Source organism: Heterocephalus glaber, unplaced genomic scaffold (assembly GCF_053883595.1).
Source record: "Heterocephalus glaber isolate CG9 unplaced genomic scaffold, H.glaber_assembly_v1.0 deba00000937, whole genome shotgun sequence".
Lineage (NCBI taxonomy): Eukaryota > Metazoa > Chordata > Mammalia > Rodentia > Bathyergidae > Heterocephalus > Heterocephalus glaber.
The window spans coordinates 4,806,798-4,826,973 of NW_028258173.1; the positions used below are offsets into that span (position 1 = coordinate 4,806,798).

Sequence of the window (20,176 nt, forward strand, 5' to 3'; positions counted from 1 at the left end):
CTGGAGGGGCCACGGCCCAAGCTCAGCACACAGGGAGGGGGCCAGACACCACAGCCCCTCTGCCTGCCTGGCCACTTACAGCCACCCAAGCCTGGGGACCTTGATTCTCCTCTTTCTGTCTCCCAGGGACAGGCCCAGTGCTGAGCACGAGATGGGGATCTGACAGCCTCAGCTCTGAGGGCCAAGTGAGAACCACCCAGGTCTTCCTACCTTCCCCAGAATCAGAGGCCTAACACTGGGAGAAACTAGGAGGCTGAGGGGTGGTCAGCAGAACTCAGCACTAGGCACAGGGCTGCCGCATGGGGTGGGGCACCAGCAGATACCGGACGTCACGTATGGGCTCACCATAACTCTCCCAAGACTCATCACCCCATGTGACAGGCGGGAACAGGACTCAGAACCATGCTCCCTCCTCCGACACCTGCGTCCCTGCCTTGGCCACCCGGCTCCTGGGGCTGCCTTCCCAGGATCAGCCAGCACCACTTTGCCCTCAGCAGCAGGACCAAACCACAGCCAGCTACCTCCAGGCACAGATGCTGCTGGCACTGTCCCCTGAAGGAAGAGGGCAGGGCTGGGTAGGGCCAGCCACCACATCAATGTCCAGTGGCCACTTCAACCAGCCGGGTCCACCTAGCAATCAAAGAGCACCACTTCCAACTGCAGTGACTACACCACCTCCAAGCCTCCCTGCTTCTCCGAGCTTCCTGCCACAGGCCACTGAGTTCCCACCATACTGAATATAAAACCAAGCCATCACCAGGGTCCCCCAGGCCTTGCACATGTGACCGGGCCCACCCATCTTTTGGCTTCACACCTGCCCTCTCCTCCTCTCCTTCTCCTCTGCTCCAGCCACTGTTACCTTTGTCGAGTTCTACCCTCAGAGCCTTTGCACTTGCTGCTCCCTTTGCCTGGACAGCCTTCCCCTGGATTTGGGGCTGGTCAGGTCTTTCCGGTCAAACTTCAGCTCAATGCCAGCCCCCAGGGAGGAGGATTCCATTCTTCCAGCCCTTATCTAAAACCATCTGTCTATTTGTTTATTTATTTGCTGCCAGACATCCAGTGCAGATTGGAAGTCCTGAGTGGCAGGGAACCTACCTCTGTCTAGCTCCTCACTGTAGACCAAGACCCCAGGAGAGTGCTAGCACCTAACACGGCCTCGACAAGAATTCACCAAATAAATGGGGACAGCCTGTGTCTAGCAGGGATGACATGATCTGAGATGCACTCGAAGCAGAGGCTACACTTAGTGGTCCCCTGGCTGTTTGAACCTACTATAGAGGCAGAGTTTGGCAAGTGGAGGAGCGATGATGGCCTGGCCCACCTGCAGGCCACCAGTGACCTGTCTGGCCAGCCCGAGAGCACTCTCAAGCTTTCCTAGCAAAGCTTTTGAGCTGGGGCCCCTTCTGATTCCAAGGGGTGTGTTGCTGTGTTTGTTTATTCAGCTTTGCTCAACTCAAGAGTTTCCTCTTTTGTTAAAAGGAAGGAGAAAAAAAAGGAGGTGGTGGCTGCAGGAAGTTGGGGATGGAGATGAGAGGGCTGGTCCCGAGTCCACAGCAGAAAGGAGCCTCCTGGAGCTGAAACCTGTGTTGTTCTGTCCTGGGTTCACCCACTGGGAGGAGGTCTCCCCACCCCCACTCTCCCCACCCCCAGCCCCTACTCCTTAGAACACACTGAGCTTGCCAGCCCGGCTCCTCAGGCCTTGGCCACCCTCAGGCTTCCTGTAAGGGTGGGCTTGGGCCAAGGCACCCCCAGCACCTACCCAATGCTCCTGCTACTGGGGGACCCTAGGGGAGCCACAGAACAGGACAGGTATGGCCAGGTAGGGGCATGGGCCAGGGGCACAGAATGGGTCTCAAGGAAGCTGCCGTGTACAGGATGGGTGGAGAGGTCCTATCCCCTACCTGGGATGGGGAGGAGGACGGTATCTTCCAGCCAAGGGTATCTCTCAGCTTCCTCAGATGAGGCAATGTCGCCAGAGGCAGCGATGGCAGACAGGCTGCAGTTTCCATTTTGAGGACTAGGGAGAGAGAAGAGGCTGCACACAGGACCATTTGGGATGTAGTGAATTTGAGACGAGAATGGCCATGGCCCAGTGGAAGTCAGGAAGCGGTCTGTGTCCAGGGGCGGGAGGCTGGGCATGTAAAGGCCTGAGCCATGAGTCCAGGAGACTCATGGGCGATACCGAGCTACAGGAGGGGCTCCTGAGAGCTGAGTCCATGAAAGACCATGTCCATGAGGCACTTGGCCTCCATTGACTTCCAGCTCACCTACAGAATGGGTGTTCACAGGGTCCCACGTGCACCAGCATGAAGCAAGCTCCTGGGGATACAGTAGAGAGAGAGAGACAAGACTCCCAGCCTCGGGATCAGGAAGGAAGCCCTCACAGTGTCCCGGAAACTGTATACCTAAGTTGTTCCTCTCAATCCCAGCCTCCCTTCGGCCACATGACCCTCAGCCTCTATATCACAGGGCCTTGGCATGCGCAGTGCTCTCCCACACAAGCTTAGTTTGAGCCTGGCTTACTCCTTGCCTTTCCGAACTCAGCCCCAAGATCTATTCCCAAGGGAAGCCTTTCCTGACCTATGCCCCCACCACTGCCACCCTACCACAGGCCTCTCCTTTGCCACTCTTGTCACTCCCAGAATTTTGCATTTATTGATACAGTTCTGTTTGTGTAGTCGCCACAGAGCAAGGACTGTAGGGTTTTGTTCTCCATTGTACCTAGAGCGAAGTACATGGTGAGCATGCATTTGATGAATGAATGAATGGCAAAGGAAGTGCAGGCCTGTAATGCTGAGGTCAAAGGTTCACAGGATGATCCTGAGGGAGAGTACAGGTGAGGAGTAGGAAGGGAGTTGGAGATGGCCCTCGGAAGAAGGGTGGGAGAGGGGAGAATGGAGTGGGGCACAATGTGTGGATGACAAGCACTTCTTGGGGTGACAGCCAACCCCAGGGTACCAGGAAGTAGAAGGACTAAGAACCCAGTGCCTGCTTCTGCTTGAGGTGGGGGTTGATCAGCTGCAGTTTCACAGTGATCTGCGTGTGGCTGGGAGGGCTTAGGCAGTGACTTATGTCCAAATCAGAAGGGAGGACGCTAGGGCTGACCACTCTGAGCTGGAACAGAGGTGCAGATAGTAGAAGCCAAGAGGGTGGCTAAGCAGAGGGCAGGAGGCCTTCTGGGAAGGACACCAGGATATGGGGACAGGCAGGGAGCACCGGCCTTGTACTCCCTGACATGCAGACACCAGTCCTGGCCAGAAAGCACATCTGTACAGTGAGCCTTGGGGGCCCCAGGGCCAACAGCCCAGAGGACCCAGACTGGGCCACACATCCAGCCGTGTCCTGGGCCAGAGCTGAGGCCAGATCCAGCCTGGGATCTCCTCACTCCTCCTTGGCTCCTGGGAGAGCCAGCCTGGGTGTGAGGAAAGAAGAGGAGTGAATCAAGAGCCCAGGGCATGAAGTTGGACCCTTCCCTACACCATATACAAAATTAACTCATATGGATCAAGATATAAACAAAAGAGCTAAAAACTACAAAACCCTTAGAAGAAAATACAGGGGAAGAGCTTCTTGATGTTGCATCTGACCATGATGTCCTGACTATGATGACAGACCAGAAATGATAAATTGGACTTTATCAAAATTTAAAACTTGTATGCCACAAAGAATATCAACAGATTGAAAAAGCAATCCATAGTGTGGAAGAAAATAATTGCAAATCGTTTATCAGATAAAGAATATCCAGAGTATATAAAGAATTCCCACACCTCAATAGCAACAACCCAATTCAAAAATGGATGAAGGACTTGAAGAGACATTTCTCAAGGCCAGTAAGCACACAAAAAGATGTTTAACCTCACTAATCATTGAGAAAATCAAAAGCACAATGCAAGCCAGTCCTAGTGGCATACATCTATAAACCAAGCTACTCAGGAATATTACAAGTTTGAGGACAGCCTGAGCAAGAGGCCAAACTCTGTTTCAAAATAAAATTCAAAGGACTGGGGATGTAGTCCAGAGGCAGAGCACTTGCCTACCATGTATGAAGTCCTGGGTTCAAGCCTCAGGACTGTAAAATAGAAAAGTCCTTCACACAGTGCAATATCACTTTACGTTGTTTAGGATGGCTGTTATCAATAAAAGAGATAAGCATAGGGGAGGATATGGAGAAAATGCATGCTGTGCAGGGCTGGTGGCAGTGGAGTGTGGAAAACAATATGGTAGTTCCTGAAAAAGTCAAACAGAATCCAGCACTTCCACTTCTGGTACGTACCAATGAACTGAGAACAGAGACCAGAAAAGACTTGCACTCCCATGACCTGAGCAGAATTATTTGCAATAGCCTAAAGGCAGATGCGGCCTGAGTGTCCAGGGATGGCCATAAAATGGAATTTTCTTTTTTCTTACCGAGGATCAAACTCGGGACCTTGCGCTTTCAAGGCAGGTGGTGGAACCACTGAGCTAAATCCCCAGCGCCCCCTCCTTTTTTAAATGGAATATTATTTAACAGGAGGGAAATTCTAACATCCATGTGCTACAACATGGATGAACCTGAGCATATGATGCTGAGTAAAATAAGCCCAATCACACCAAGACAAACAATGGAGGATTCCACTCATGAGGTCCCTAAGTAGTCTAATTCACAGCAATGGAAAGTAGAAGGGGAGGAGTCAGGAATGGGAAGTCAGTGGAGACAGCGTTTTTGGAGAAACCTGGTTTGTTTGTTTCTTTTGTAGTACTGAGGTTTGAAGCCAGAAGCTTCATACTGAGCTACATCCTAACTCTTTTTATTTTGAGACAGGGTCTCACTAAGGCACTAACTTGCCCAGGCTGGGCTCAAATTGGCAATCCTCCTGCCTCAGCCTCCCAGAGCACTGGGATTCCAGGTATGTGCCACCATGCCCAGCTAAGATAAAGGTGAAAACACTGTGGAAAAGGATAGTGGTGACAACTGCCCAACAATGTGAATGTACTTAATGCCACCTACTGTACCCTTGAAAACTATTACAATGTTACCTTTCATATTATATCTATTTTACAAGAATTTTTTTTACAAAGGAGTATGGAGTCCAGGGAGAGCCCTGGATGCCCCAAGTTCTCACAGTAGAGTGGCTGCAGGGTCCACCCCACAGAGCTGAGAGTTGCCCTCATAACATGCTGCATAGTTATTTAAGGCATAGCAATGCGGTGCTCATGTCATTTTAAGGGAACTTTACACAGAAATAAATTTTCAAGTTAGAACAATTTCTAGACAGACTTGATTTGGGGCTTGAAGAGAATCACACCGACCTCTCATCCATGTACCTTGTCCCCAGGTCCACCCACTTCCCCACTGTGCCCTCATGGTAGCTGCACTGCCAGCTGGGGCAGGGGCCCAGGAGGACACCGAGCAGGAAGTTTTGGGAAAGGCAGTAAGGCAAGCTCCTGGCTGCCCTCCTGGCTGTCCCTGGAATCTCGCCTGGGGCTGGGCCGCCTCTTACGCCTCCAGGGGTAAGTGACCAGTGGGAAGGCTAGAGGCCACACCAAAGGCCCACAGGGGGCCAGGGAGGGCCCTGGGACATGGAACATGACTTTACGCATCCAGGTTACATGGGAACCAAAGAGAGGTGAATGATCCATTCCCCTTGCCCAACCTGCCAGTCGTGTCCACCCAGAGCTTGTGAACATAGCCTTATGTGGAAGAAGAGTCTGCAGATTAAGTTAATTAAGGATCTTGAAATGTGATCATCCTGGGTTACCCAGTGAGCCCTACATGTATGATGCGTGCAAAGGGAAATCAGGGTCAGAGCAGAAGGCCATATGTCAGTGGAGACAGACTGGAGGGATGCGCCTACAAGCTAAGGAATGCTAAGGACTGCCTCAGATACCAGAAGCTGGGAGAGGCCTGGAACAGATCCTCCCGCAGAGCCTCGGAAGGAACCGGCCCTGCCAATGCCTTGCTCTCAGACTTCTGGCTTCCACAGCCATGAGACAGCACATTTCTGCTGTTTTGGGCCATGAGGAAACCCCTGCAGGGACCAAAGTTCCCTGGAAGGGCTGCAGGCCAGATGTCTCATAGGGAATGGGATGGCAAAGCCAGAAAGGGTGAAGGTGGTCCATTCTGCTCGTGGCCCACAGCGCCCCACAGGCTGGGGTGACAATTCCCCAGGGAGTCAGGGACAGCAAGAGATGTCAACACGAAGATGGGGGGGACAGTAAGGACGCAGGCCTGGCCTCCAGCTCCCTGCCCATCCCAAGGCGGAGGGCCCACGCTGCCCCAGCCAGACAGGGACCAGGGCAGATGTCCAGGGGAGATCACGCTGGCAATGCTGATCACACAGTGACTCCACTGCCTACGCTGCACCCGCTCGCGGTTCCCACCCCCAGTGGAAAGTTTCCTTGTCAGAGATTCTCTCCCTGCTGAAATACAAGCTCTTGGAACAAGATAAAACTGCTTAATTTGTAAAAGCCACAAAGCCAGTCAAGAACAACAACAAAAAAAAACCTGACCCTTGGCTGGAGGAGAGGCCTTCCCTGCCTCAGCGGCCTGTGCCTGCTCCGTGACTCACGTTGCCCTGCTAACGAGCTCACTGCTTCTTCCCAGGGAAGGCAGTGGCCTCAGAGGGGGCTGGGAGGACCCTGGGCTGGCTCACGGGCCGTCGAGGGGAGCAGATCTCAGGGTGCCCCAGCCCAAAGCCCCTCGCCATGGACCCACCAGGGCAGGACCACACTCTCTAAGCAGCTGTAGAGCAGAAGCAACATGACAGCCACACCTGACACTGGCAGGTGGGATGTAGGGCAGGCTCAGAAGCCCATTGGACAGGAGGGACACTGCCCAGGGGGTCCAGCCAGTGCAGAGCCCTCACTGTGCAGCTGAGAGAGTGGAGAGCCAAGCTGCCACATGATCTGGTCAGGGTCGTCCAGAAGGAGATGACAAGGCTTGCTTCCCCAGGGGTGAGGCTAGGAGTTTAGCTACAGTCAACGACCAAAGTGAAGACGGGAGTGGTGGTGCACAGCCATCAGCCCGCACTCTGGGAGGCTGGAGCAGGAGGATCGCAGGTTTAAACCCAACCTAGGCAAATTAGCAACTTAGAAGACCCTGTCTCAAAACAATAAAAATTAAAAGGGCTGGGCATGTGGCTCAGTGTGAACACCCCAGGCTCAGACTCCAGTACCACACTGGCTGTTAAAAGCGAAGGTTGGCCCAGGTGAGGAAACTCGGAAAAGGCTGAGGATTTTCCTCTTCTCTCCTAGTGTAGCCTGTGTGGAACTGAGTTTTGGAAAAATAAGGTTTTAAAAATAAAACCAGAACCAAACAGGGATTTCACAGGAAACAGTCATCTCTCACCAGGCACCTCTTGGGAGAAGGTCCCGCCTCATGCCTGGTGAGGGCAGCAATGACGGGGCAGAGCCGGCCCTTCTCAAGGGCCGCTTTGTTCTGTTCATGAAGAGGCCCTGGAGCCCGGTCAGCCCTGGGGGTTCCCGTCCCTCCTTCCAGTCCCCAGGGGCCCACCTTGCCTTTGGGCCTTGGCTCTCGGGTCACCCAGCTGGCCTTGCCTGTTGTCTATAAAAGGAAGACTGGGCTGGAGTGTGACTGGGCGGTGGGATGCCTGCTGAGCGCACACGAGACCCTGGCTTTACTCCCCAGCACTGAAACATAAATGAATGAATGAAAGCTGTACCCAAGGCTCCCAGAGGCCCCTGCCAGCCAAACCCCAGAGTGATGGGCATCCTGCCACTGGTGGCTGAGGCGGTGGTGAGGCCTTCTCCTGGTGACAGGGGACTGGCTCCAAGGACCACTCCACCCACCTGGCCCCAGGGAGAGTCCCTCAGTGCCCCCTGGGCACCAGGATCCATCACTCCCAGCCGGCCCAGGTCACTAAGGCCAACACAGAGGGTGGCACTTCTACCCCCCACATTGTCCTTCTGCAGTCTCTGAGGCTGCCCCACCTCCCCAGGCGTCTGTCTGCTACATCCATCGGTGTGTGCCCATCGAATGACCCTGGCAGCTGCACCCCAGCTCAACATCACATCAGGAGCCTGATTGGCCCCTGCAGTGGCAGGGAGAGGGCAACCTTCAGAGAGGTGCTGGGTGGGTCTTCCTTCTCCCTGGCCTCTTAGGGACCTCCCACGCACACAGGGGCAACCATCAGGCCAGCACCTACAGGGCAGCATCCTCAGCCTCACTGACCCCATGCTACCTCAGAACACAGGAAGCCCAGAGCTTAGCTCATGGCCTCAGCAGTCCTTGAAACACACGGCAGCCCCCAGCACCTGGCTCTAGGCTGCACCAGGAGTGACAGGCACGGTGATAACTGCTGCTCACTGGTGACCATAGCCCCACAGAGCATGTGCCAGGCAAGAGCTTGAGGGGTCTGAGCAAGAAAAGAGGGTTTCTGGACTCAGGGAGGCTGAGTCAGGAGGACGGAGAGTTGGAGCCCAGCCTGGGAAATTTAGTGACTCAGGGAGACTCTATGTGTGTGTGTGTGTGTGTGTGTGGCACCTCAGTGTGAAGGCCCTGAGTTCAATCCTCAGTACTCCAAAGGGAGCTCTGTTAAAACCGAAATTCCTAAGGAAGGGGAGGACTTCTTTCCCCTCTTTTATCCATTCATACCTGCAGCCCATGATCTGTGGTGACTCCAAGGGGGCTGCACGTCCATGTGCACGTGCGTGCATGCACGCGCGCACACACACACACACACACAAGTGCGTACACCTCCTCTGAGCGCCAGGAGCCTCCACCTCTATAATCAACGCCTGGTGAGGCCCCAGAAATGCTATTTCAGGGAGGAGACCAGGGCGGCCTTGAAGAGACTTTGGCTAGCAGCAAAGAAATAAACCACACGGTGGACAAACCAACCCAGCCACCCGAGCAGCACAGCGGGCCCCCTACACTTTCCCCGGACCTCGGTGCCCACAATTTGGATTTTCGCAGTGGTCGCAGATGCGAAAGGGGTACGTTGAAAACTGAAAGAGAAAGAGCAAGGGGAGAGGAGAGTCGCGTTTAAGTAAAAGCCAGACTTGGTAGGGCTCAGTTTGGGGAGCAACATTCATTCCATCCCATAAACTTCGCACAGTCAAAAGCCGAAGAAATATTTCTGCAAAAATGAGTCCAAGAGACCTTTGGGTGCTTAGCTCTCCAAAGCATCAGTAAAGCTTGGAGTTCAGGGTGCGAGTCGGGGGGTGGACGTGGAGGAGTCTGCCTACCTGTGATCCGGTCCCTCTCCATTCCGACGGCTATATTTAGCAGCAGGCAGGCGGGCGGGCGTCCAGGCTTCCCCTGTTCAGAGGCGTCCTCCTTTCTCACCCCCGGCGCCCTCCTTCTCTCTGCCTCCTCCTCTTCCCAAAACACTCTTTGTCTGGTCTAATTTCTTCAATCTGTGGCAATCACGAATACATCCAAATTACCACATTTCCATGTGTGGATCATATGTTTGTGCTCCAAACTGAAGTAGCATTGTCTCTTCAAAACCCGAGGGAAAAGGAAGCAGAAAGAGAGGAGGAAAAACAAAAGAGTCAGGAGAGAGGGCTAGAGGTGGGCTGCGAAGGGATCCGTGGTCCCTGAGTGCTCCCTGCTCGCGAGGACGGCCCAGCCCTCCGTGCGGTGGCTTCAGTGGTCCAGCGTGCAGCTTCCGGCAGCGCGGGCTCCTTTCTCCTCCCCTTTCAGCCCCTGCCGCCCTTCGTCTCGCTGCTTCTTTTTAATATCCACTTGGAGATGCTTAACTTAGGCTCTCGGAAACCAACTCGCAGAGTTGAATTCCTGGCGACTTCCAAAGTCTTTCATTTTCTCTGTCCAGCGATGCTGCGATTTCCTTGGCTTCAAGTGTTTAAAAAGCCTCGTTCTGGCTCCCCTTCCTCAGCCCTGGCTGGCCCAGCCCTTCACCCTACAACTGGGCTGAGCTGTGTGGAAGGATGGCCACTGTCCCCCACCCCAAGCAGGCGGGCGGAGAGAAGGTTCCCGAGCACCTGCCCAGGATGCACCCTGCCAAGTCAACCCTGTCCCATTAGCCAGTGGTGTCAGAGGGAGCTGCAGTCCCCACCCTAGCCTTGAGGGCAAGCCGGATGGAGGCTTCCTGGAAGATTCCTACCACACAGGCATGAGTCAGTAATCTCAGCAGTCCTCTGGGAGGGGGCAGTCTCTTGCTGCCGGTTTCCCCAGACTCAGCGGCCCTGGGAACAGGGGCCAGGCTGGAGGCTCAGCACTGTTTCCTGCCAGGCTCTGTTTCCTGGAGTCCCAGGGGCTGTTCACCTGGCAACCTGAGTGTCCCCACTAGCCCCAGTCAGAATGTGATCTGGAGCTGGGCCTGTTGGGGGTGGGAGCAGTGACAGTGAGGTGGTCCTCAGGGTATGGGGGCATCCTCGCCTGGAAGGTCCATTCAAACCTCAGACAGAGCTAGGTTTTGCTTTCCCAACTCAGTTTAAAGGAAATATATATTCATGCCAATGTTAAAACTCAGCCTATTTGTCTAAAACCTCCAGCTTTTCAGCTTCTCCTGGAAAAGGGAGGACACACAGCTATATTGGGGAAGCCTTCCTCCCTGACCACTTCGGGCTGGACTGAAGACTGGTGCCTTTATTGGACAAAAATGTGTATTTTCCAGTGGCCGCATGGCCACGTCACACATTTTTGTGATTCGCCCGCCTCTCAGAGGTCTCAGAGTTTACAGTCCCTGCCCTACAGGGCCACAGGAGTTATGTGTGACCAGGCAAGCCTTATGTACAGGTCTCTAGATGACAGAGCAGAGGCCATGAAATGTCACTTCAGGATGTCATCTCCCTGTGTCAGGCAGGACCCTGGGAGCATTTCTCATAGCAAGGGACTCTTCTTGTGGGAGGTGTGGGGACAATTCCCAGCAACCCCCTCCCATGGAGCCAGCAGAACAGTCCCAGGGCAGCTGCACAGCAACAGAAGGTAGCGACAGCGTCTTATTGGTGAGACAGAGCAGGGGGCTGAATAATCACACACACATACACACACACACACACACACACACACACACACACACACACACACACACACACACACACACACACACACACACACACACACGGGAGAGATCATATCCTAATTCCTAGAACCTGTGACTGTGACCTTATTTGGAAAAGGTCTCTACAAGTGTGCTTAAGGGCAGGATCTTGCGATAGAGATTGTCCAGGATTACCTTTTAATAAAGGTCACCACAAAACTCACAGAAGAGGGAGGGTTTTTTTGTTTTGTGTTTGCAGTACTGGGGATCCAACCCAGGGCCTTTACACTGAGCAACGTCCCTAGCCCTTTTATTACTTTTCAATTTTGAGACAAGGTATCACTAAGTCACTAAACTGCCCAGGTTGTGCTTGAATTTGTGATCCTCCTGCTTCAGCCTCCCAGAGTGCTGGGATGTCAGTCAGGCGCGTGCCACCACACCCAGCTGGAAAAGGGAGAGATGACACACACAGAAGAGACCGGAGAGGAGAGAGACGCCAGGGAAGACGGACTCTGAGGACTACAGGGATTCAGCCACAAGCCAAGGAACGTCCAGAGCCACAGAAGCTGGAAGAGGCAGGAATGGATTTTCCCCTAGAACCTCTCAGGGGAGCTCAGCCCCACCAGCACCTGACACCAGGATTTCAGACAAGCAGTGTCGAGTTCAGGCCTGTGGCCTCCAGAAGTGTAGAGAAGAAATTGGCAGTATTTTAACCCACTCAGTGTGCAGCCACAAGACATGAAACCAGGCAACCGAGACACACTGAAGACCCACTGTTCCAGCAGCTGTTCACTGTCATTCTATCTTCTCCTAAAACACATGTTAGACCATTCTGAACTACCGTGGGCTCAGAACCATGAGACCCACAGAGGTTTGTCTGTTTATATATTTACTCTCTTTTTCTACTTTAAAAATTTACCTTACCGGTCTTTCTGGTGACAAATGTAATGTCAGTCTCTTGTATTGTTTAGAAACTGCAGAAAAAGTTTAAACAAGAAACCCTGTTTGGACACTCCAGCACCAACGGCCATCAGGGCGGGCGGGCCAGGAAGCCCCAAGAGGCCTTGGGACTTCATCTGCCTTCAGAAATGTAGGCGCCCAGGGTTCACTGCAGCAGCCAGTGCAGTTGCTGAGCATAGCCCTGACCTTTGGTTTTTCACAACATAGTTTGGCTCAAGGTCTGCTTCCCTACCACGCCTGGAAGCCCAAGTGTTCTGGCCCAAGCAGGGGAGAATTCGAAACAAAATCTGGTGGCTGTGTTAGTCAAGAGCAGCTCAGAGCAGGGTACAAAGGTGAGGAAAGGCCAGGCCACAGGGACAGCCTCCCGCTGCCCAGTGTCCCGCTCGGGGGACAACCCACCAGGCCAGCCTGGGTCCCACAAGTTGGATCCTTGTGCAGCTTCCTGCAGAGGAGGTGGGAGTTCGGTGAAACCTTATCTCCTCCTCAGGCACATCCACATGTCAGGTCCAGCGGGCATCCTGGCTTCACCCGGCCTCTCCCAGACTGCAGTGTGGCTGCTGTGTGTGGAGACATGCTCTCCCACCCTGCCCACCGTGCCCGCAGTCTGGGTCCCCCTGTCCAGCAATCTCTTCCCGAGAGATCTCCAGCAGCACTCTGTCCCTCGGCCCACACTGCCCACACCCATCACCTGAGCGCCCCTATTGATAGCACCCCAAACCTCAGAGAGAGCTTATTGGCACAGACCCTGTAGAAAGGAAGAGCGAGGGGCCTGGGCAGGATATGGAAGAATCATGGATCCCCTAGAACCGGCCTGGCTCAGCCGGGCTGAAAGTCACACACAGGGGTGCTTGGGCACTCTGCAGAACAGTGTTAAGCAGTCATCCTGGCCTCTCCAGCAAGACCTGAGAAACTGTCTCTCTTTTGAGGCCTGGTCAGGTGCTTCCCCTGTAGGAAGCCTTCCTCAGTGGGGCCCTCCCCAGGCCCCATGGGGCAAAAAGAAAATCCTGAGCTCTTGCTCTTTCCCCACCCACCTCACAGTACTCAGGTGCTGTGACCAAGGCCTCCTGGGACAGGGGGTTCCCCCACTCACCCCGCAGCACCTCAGTCCAGCTGCCCAGCGCACCATTCTGAGCACCCTCACCTTGGGCCCTACCAGGAAGCACATTCACACACCCCAGGACCCTGCTGGGAGGGGACAAAACAGTACCAGGTATGCTGAGGATGGCCTGAGCTGCCAACACCTGCCAGGTGGCCCCGGGGCTGGCCCGGCCATCCAGGAAAGCAAGCCTTGCTCTACACGATTCTGATGCCACTGGGCAACAGGGACCCCAGAAAGGGGGTTCATAGGCTCAGCACTGCTTGCTCCTGGCACACACCCAGGGGAAGGAAGGGCCGTGGAGGAGCTGGAACAAAGAATCTCTGGCTGAAGGGTTACTTCCTGACACTGTGAGCTGGTTTTTTCTGTCACCTGCCATGTCATCCTGCCTAATGCAGGGACGTGTGAACCTTCATGATTACTGCCAAGTCCAGGGTAGGCGCAACTCTCATTTCAAACAGTGACTTTTGGGTGGAGGATGTGGCTCATTGTTAGAGTGCTTGCTTAGCATGTGTAAGGCCCTGGGTACAAGGCCAGCAGGAAAAAAAAAAGGCTTTTCTGTTCATTTCCTGCTCATCCCAACTCAACCACTGAAATCCGCTTTCCTGAATTTCAAATAAAGGGCTCCAGCCCCAGCCCCCTTCTTCTGTACCTGCCAGCAGAATGGGCAACCAGCCGAGACCCGCTCAGCCGCTGGACCTGGCTGCTGAAGCCTGCAAAGCAGGCTGTTTCCCAGCCTGGGGCTGCCTCATTCCTCTCCCAAATCTTCCCTCCACTTTTTATGGTACCTCAGGATTCTGCTGCTCCTAAATAAATAACAACCCAGCTCCTCTCTGCCCCTGGGGCTGCCGCAGGGTTTATGGGTGTACACGGCCTGGGCTTCTGGCTGCTTGGGGAGCACGTCCAGGCCAGCACGGAAAGGGATGGAGACACAGCGAAGCAACCCAGGCGGACCAGATTCCACCTCTGACGGCCCTCACGTTCAGCCATCCATCCCGGGCTGCAGCCCGACCAGAGCCGGAGCTGGCATTCCACTCATGCGGGGGCCTCTGGGTGCGCCTGTTTGGATCAGGGGTGATGGTCCCCTCCTCTGTAGAGTGCCCCCAGACAGTAGGTGGACCCGACTTCTCACTGGAGCCCACCACCTTTCTGCCCGCTCAGTGGATGCTCAATACATGTTTCTTGGATGAATTTGAGAATCAGTGTGTCAGTAACCCAGAACAGGGCCTCCTCCAAGGACTTTTATGGCAGCCACGCATGGCTAGCGAGTGCACGCAGTAGGGCAGTGCCACGCAGGACAGATCTTTTCATTTATGTCAGTAATTTAAATTTAAATACGTAGCTGTACGTACCCAGTGTCTACCCAGTTTTCCAGACCTTTTTGTTCCTTCTCTTCCCCCTTGTAGACTCAGCATTCTCTGTAACTTTCTTCCCCAGAAGGCAAACAAAGAGAAGAGCTACTTCTTAGCCAAAGCAAAAGAAGGCTGATATTTTTATTTTAAACTAGCTTTTTGGCTGATTCCCCTAAACTTGCCCTATCAAATTCAATTCAGCAGTGCTTACTGACTTCCTGTGGAGCGCAGGAAGAGCACGCCAGCCGACTTCAGTCCACCGAGCAGAGGAGACAGAAACAAGCAAGGGACCCACATCATCCTGGAGCCCAGCTGGGACCAGAAGACCGAGAGAGCTTCTCTGTGGAGCTAACGCCTCCAGGGGTGACCACAGGGTGACCATCCCAAGGCAGAGCTCTCGGATCGGGGAGGGAGAAGGAAGAAGTATAAAGATGGAGAGGGGTCAGGGCCAGGCTGGGAAGCATCAGAGCCTGAGATCAGGGCTCAGGGTTGAGTCTCAGTGAGGGGTGACACGAGGGCTCTGTCCTGAGAGGACTGTGACCAGGCCTGATGCACATACAGTAGTTAGGAGGAAGGAGCCATTCATTGGCCCTGTGCCTGGCCAGAGGCACTTGGTAAAGGGCCCCTGAATATCAGCTCTGTACAGGAGGGATTCAGTAGGGAGAGAGTATGGGGATGAGGATATCCATGCGTCCGAGGAGGGACGGTGGAGACCTGAGCAGGACATGGCCACCACCATGGGCAGCCCATCTGAAGGCTAACGTGTTCGTGGAGGGGCAGAGGCAGAGATGACAAGATCTTGGCAACCTGTTGACCTTGGATACTGGGCAGACAGAGGTTAAGGTCAACGCTAAGACTTCCAGCTTGAGAACCTTGGTCCTCAAGAAGGAAATGTGGGCATCAGTGGGTGGCAGAAGAAAGAACAAGCTAAGGGTTCCCAGCAGTAAGATTCCGGTGGCCTTCTCCTCCACTGCTCCCTCCATGAGGCACGCTTTTGCTCACGTGGCTGGCACAGGGCAGCCTGCCCACACACACATGCATGGAGCAGCTATTTAGCACTGAAGCAGCATGCCGCAGTGCCTTCATGAACAGCAGGAGCAGTGTGATAGGCCCTGCCCTCTGGGCACCTACTGTCTATTGGCCATGGTGGCAGCTAAACAGTTAGTGACACCCAAGTGCCACCAGTTTTAGGCTGGGGTGGAACAGGGTAGCCTTAAAGAGATGCAGTCAAGGAGGAAGGGCAGGAGGGAGCTGGGGACACCAGCCCCAGGAGCTTGGCCAAGAGGGGAGAGGCTTTTGCCACCTTCTGGTACCCATGGAATGAGATTCCTCCGTGGGAAGGGTTGTCTAACCTAACAGCTGGAGGCAGGTGCGTGAGTGTCCTGTGGCTGCAGTAACCAAATGCCACAAACCTGAGCTTAAGGCTATAGGATGTGACTCTCTCACAGCTCTGGAGCCTGGAAATCCAAAGTGTAGACAGAGCTGGTCTCCCACAAGGGCTGCAGAAAAGAATCTTTGCCAGGAGACCCTTGGCTTGTGGCTGTAGCTCTAAGCTCTACCGTGGTCTCTATTGCTTCTCCTCTCTCTGTCCTCTCCTGTGTTCATGAGGGTGCGGTCAGGTCACCAGATTCATGGAAAGGGGGCAAGTGTGGGAGAACAAACTGGAAGGCCACTTGGAAGCACAAAGGTGGCATCCATATAGCCTGGCCAATCCACCTGGGGACACATGTACACACACACACCCTGGGGGACACAGGTAACACCGTTCAGCAGTGTTTGTGACAGAGAAACCCTCACTGAAGTCCCCAGCAGGCCAAGGGTTGGATAAGCCACTCCCTCATGGAACCACTGACTTGAGTCATGTGAACCAGAGCTGCATGAACATCCATGGCTGAATCTCAGGGCCACCAGTTTGAGTGAACAAGCGAAGAGCAGAGCTGACCCAGGAGGACAGCAATTATGTGATGTTGACCCTACAAGAGACACAGACTGTTCAGACACTCGACCACCCAGTGCAGCCATGCCTAGAGGCCCAGAGCCAAAGTCAGAGGAGCAGGGTGGGCTGGAGAGAGTTGCTGGGGCTTCAGCTACACCTAAAATGTCCCACTGCTTAGGCAGGACAGCGGGTATCCAGGTGTCTCACTATTTTCTCTCCCTCGCTCTCTCTCTCTCCCGCCCTCCCTTTTTTCTTTTGTACTGGGGATTGAATCCAGTGCCTTCCCACTGAGCCGCCTCCCCAACCCTTGTTTTATTTTTTATTTTGAGATGGGTCACTAAGTTGCCTGTGCTGTGCTCCAACTTACGATCCTCCTACCTCGGTTTCACCAAGTACTGGGATAACAAGTGTATGCCACCACATCCGACTTGTTGTTTTATTCTTTGTGTGTTTTTATATGTCTAACAATTCTATAATTTTAAAAATTAGGATGGAGAGTGAGTGACTTCATCAAAGGGTTGATGGTGTCATTGTGTGACTGTGCCTTATGCCCGAATGCCCATTCCTGCGCCAGGCCCAAACTCAGCTCCAAGGATGTGAAACCCAGGAAGAAGCAGTATGGAGTGGCCCACTGCCCTTCCGGGGAGGAGATGGGGCAGAATCCTGCACAGACCGGCCAGGGTGTGGGCCCAAGAGAGACCCCTGTCTGGATCACAGCAGAGAGAGGCAGGGCTTGGGAGCCAAGAAGAGAGGAAAGGGTGTCTCGGCCAGAGCCGGGTGGCCCTGGAGAGAGGGCTGCGTGTGTCAGCAGGCAGCCCCCGGCGAAACCCAGATCACTGGCTTGCAGCTTTGGGCTTCGGCAAATTATGCCTTAGGCGTCCAAGCCAGCCATGGCTTCACTGCCAAGTGCTGACGGCACAGAACGGGCCGGGCTGAGCCCGGGAGAGCAACAGGCAGAAGTAGGCTTTGTCCGTGCAGCCCAGGGTGCCGGGCCCCTGCGGCCTGCCCCCTGCAAAGTGCTGGGGCCCCACCAGCCCACTCCACTGAGGCTGGCCAGCAAGAAGAGGGGCTGGAGAGGCGGACCAGCTCAAAGCCAAAGCACTCTGGTGAAAAGTGCCCCAGACACAGCAGCAGCTAGGCTGTCCGGTGGTAGTGGCCCTGCTTGGCTGCAGTGGGCGGAGTGCCTCTTAGCCACGGTGCTGAATCACTCAGCAGCCCCAGGGGCCTCCAGCCAGGGCGTCAACCTCCTCTTCCCACAGCCAGTCTTATTCTGCCCACAAGGGCCTCGAGCCCCTGTGGACATCACAGCCTGCGCATCGCTCAGCAGCGCACACCGCATGCTATGCCAATGCAGTAACAGACCCTCACCCCGCCCCACGCCCTGCACAGAGCCACCCTACTGGTCCAAAGGCGAGGCTTGGCCCTGAAACTAGGCTCGGGAACACTTCTGGTACAGAATCCTGGGACCCAGCGTGGTCCAGGACCTTCCATTTTCATAGCCACTAGTCACAAGCTGATACTGAGTGGAAATTAATTAAAAATAAATAAATTAGCAACAGGCACATGTGGCTATGGGCTGTGTCCCCTCCCAGACAGGGTAGATGGGGTGCTTCCACCAGCTGTTCCACAGGGCAGGGCGGCTCTGGGGGGTTCTGGGTCCTGCCCCTTACCCCTAAGAGCTCCCCAAGGGAGCGACACATCTGGAGGAGGGCGAGCTGGGGCCCTGGGTCTCGTGGCAGCCCTGATTCACCATTTACTTGTGTGGATTTCCACTGTGTCCTTCTGTAACTTCTGTCTTTTCCTCCAGAGCAGCTGCCCACAGAGCACAGCCTTGCCCGTTCTACGTCCATGTCTTCTTCCATCCAAACTGGGGTCTGGCACCCACTTGGTCCCCAACACATGCATCCACAGGAGCACACCATTGCTCATGGAGCCGAATCCCTTCATCTCTGTGACTCAATGCCCTCGCTGAATAGAGGCCACCAGGATGCACACATGTCCCTCAGTCGGTCACTGAAGGGACAGCCACGAAGTGACAAGGTGGGCTCCAAGGACAGAGGAGCCTGTGACAGTCACATCTGCAGGGCTGGGGTCAAAGGAGGGAGAGCTCTCAACCAACCCTGTGCCCTGTTGTCCCTCGGCCCTGCCTGGGCTGGACCCTGGGGTTGGCAAGCACGTTCCAAGCAGGAGAGGTAGCTCCTGCTCCTGGGCATCCCAAAGCTCAACTGGGCAGTGTCTGGCCACTCCCCGCACAATGCCGGTTATTGAGGAAAAATTTCAAACCCGCAAAAGAAGCAAAAACAATGTGTGACACCACCAGGGGCCACTAATGTAGCCCTGGATCACGCCAAGCCTTTGCTCCAGCTGCAGTGCATTCTCTATCCAGCTAGGTAGGCTACAGTGAGCCAGCTGTGGAGACCCTGGACACGGACTCAGCACGGAGCAGCCACAGTCAAAGCTACCCTTCCGTGGCACAACCATCCCCTCAGCACCTCGAAACAGGGCTCCCCTGCCATCTCCACCTCCTGCTGTCTCTCACCCCTGCCGAGGGCTGGATGGCCCCCGGCCCAGAGGAGCTGTCTCTAGGGGAGCTGTGTCAACAGGCCTGGAAGCCACTTATCTACAGAACTATCAAAGTTGGTGTCTCCCTGGGCAGCGGGCAAGGGGCTCTGCCCACCCAGAAATGCCAAGTGGAGACTCAAGTCGGAAAGGGCCAATGCCAACCAATCCACTCACCTGGGCCCGTTGGGTCGCCAAGCCTCCGGAGACGGCCACTAGCGGTCCGTGTGACTCCTAAAGGCAGACAAAAGGCAAAGGTCACACAAGGCCGCCGAGGCTGTCCCACCTGGTGGGCGGTCAACACAGGTGTGTGTCACTTCTACACCTGCCAGGGCTCCAGAACCAGGTAACTCCAGACCAGCAGACCTGTACCTTGGAGTGGTGAGAGCCACTCACCTGGATGCAGGCACTGGGCCAAACCCTTTACAGGATTCTCACCCAAACCACCACTACCTGGCTTCGAAGATAAGAGAGCCAATGCCTGCGGCCACACAGTGACTAGGAACTGAGCCCACAGAGAGACTCCGAGATCTGGGCCGGGCTCAAGCGTCCTCACTGGTGTGACAGTCTTCGGATGAAGAGGGGCTGGAGCTCAGCCAGGCCCAGGCCAGTCCCTCCCAGAACAGTTTTCTTACACCAGGATCTGCGACCGCAGGCAGCCCTGTCCCAGGCCCCTTGCCTCCAAGGGCTGGGGAGAGCCAGGCTGGATGTGGAGCAGTGGGGCTGAGCTGCTCTTTCCCCGCCCCAGGAGAGAACAAGAACAGAGCCCCATGTGGGCACAGCCTCGTGCTGCACTGCACGTGCTGCCTCCTGCACACACCACACCCCTTGGGCGGCACTTGCCAGTTGGAGAGGCTTATGGCAGGCAAGTCCCAACCCGGTGAGATTTGCGAGGTGCTAAGCTGAGCAAACCCCAAAGGCTGCTGCCAGGAGGAGCAGAACAAGAGCACCTGCAGCCGCCTTCCTATTGCCAGGCCATAGTGCTCCAGGGGTGTCCCAACCTGGCAACGCCATGCAGCCACCCTTCGGGGAGCTCAAGGATTCTCCAGGGTAGCCCAGCAAGAATATGCCCAACCCCGTCAGCAAGACGAGGGCCCAGGCTAGAACCAGATACCTCCCTGCAGTCTCTCCATCTGTCACCCATCCTTGCTGCAGACTTCTCCCCAGAATGCCACAGAGTCTTGCCGCATCTACCCATGGAGCCACCCAACATCCAGCCATATAGGCCCCACCCACTCACCCACTCACCCACCTACCCTTCACCATCTGTCCACTCATCCACCTACCTCTCTACCAACCATTCATCCACCCACCCATCACCATCCAT

General features: G+C 54.9%; 1 protein-coding gene across 5 annotated transcripts in view; it reads right to left on the bottom strand.

Annotated features, from left to right (window-relative positions):
• Septin9 (septin 9) overlaps positions 1 to 20,176 on the bottom strand; it is a 167,579-nt gene that overhangs the window by 130,561 nt on the left and 16,842 nt on the right. For 3 of the 5 annotated variants that reach the window (XM_004860792.3, XM_087208407.1, XM_087208406.1), the window contains exon 2: positions 19,027 to 19,083. The exons of 1 other annotated variant lie outside the window; for it this stretch is intronic. In XM_004860792.3, coding sequence (XP_004860849.1) covers positions 19,027 to 19,083 — 57 coding nt within the window. Of the gene's footprint in view, positions 1 to 9,186; positions 9,358 to 19,026; positions 19,084 to 20,176 lie in introns of those variants that run through there. One more of the 5 variants, XM_021241257.2, reaches the window with a different exon arrangement.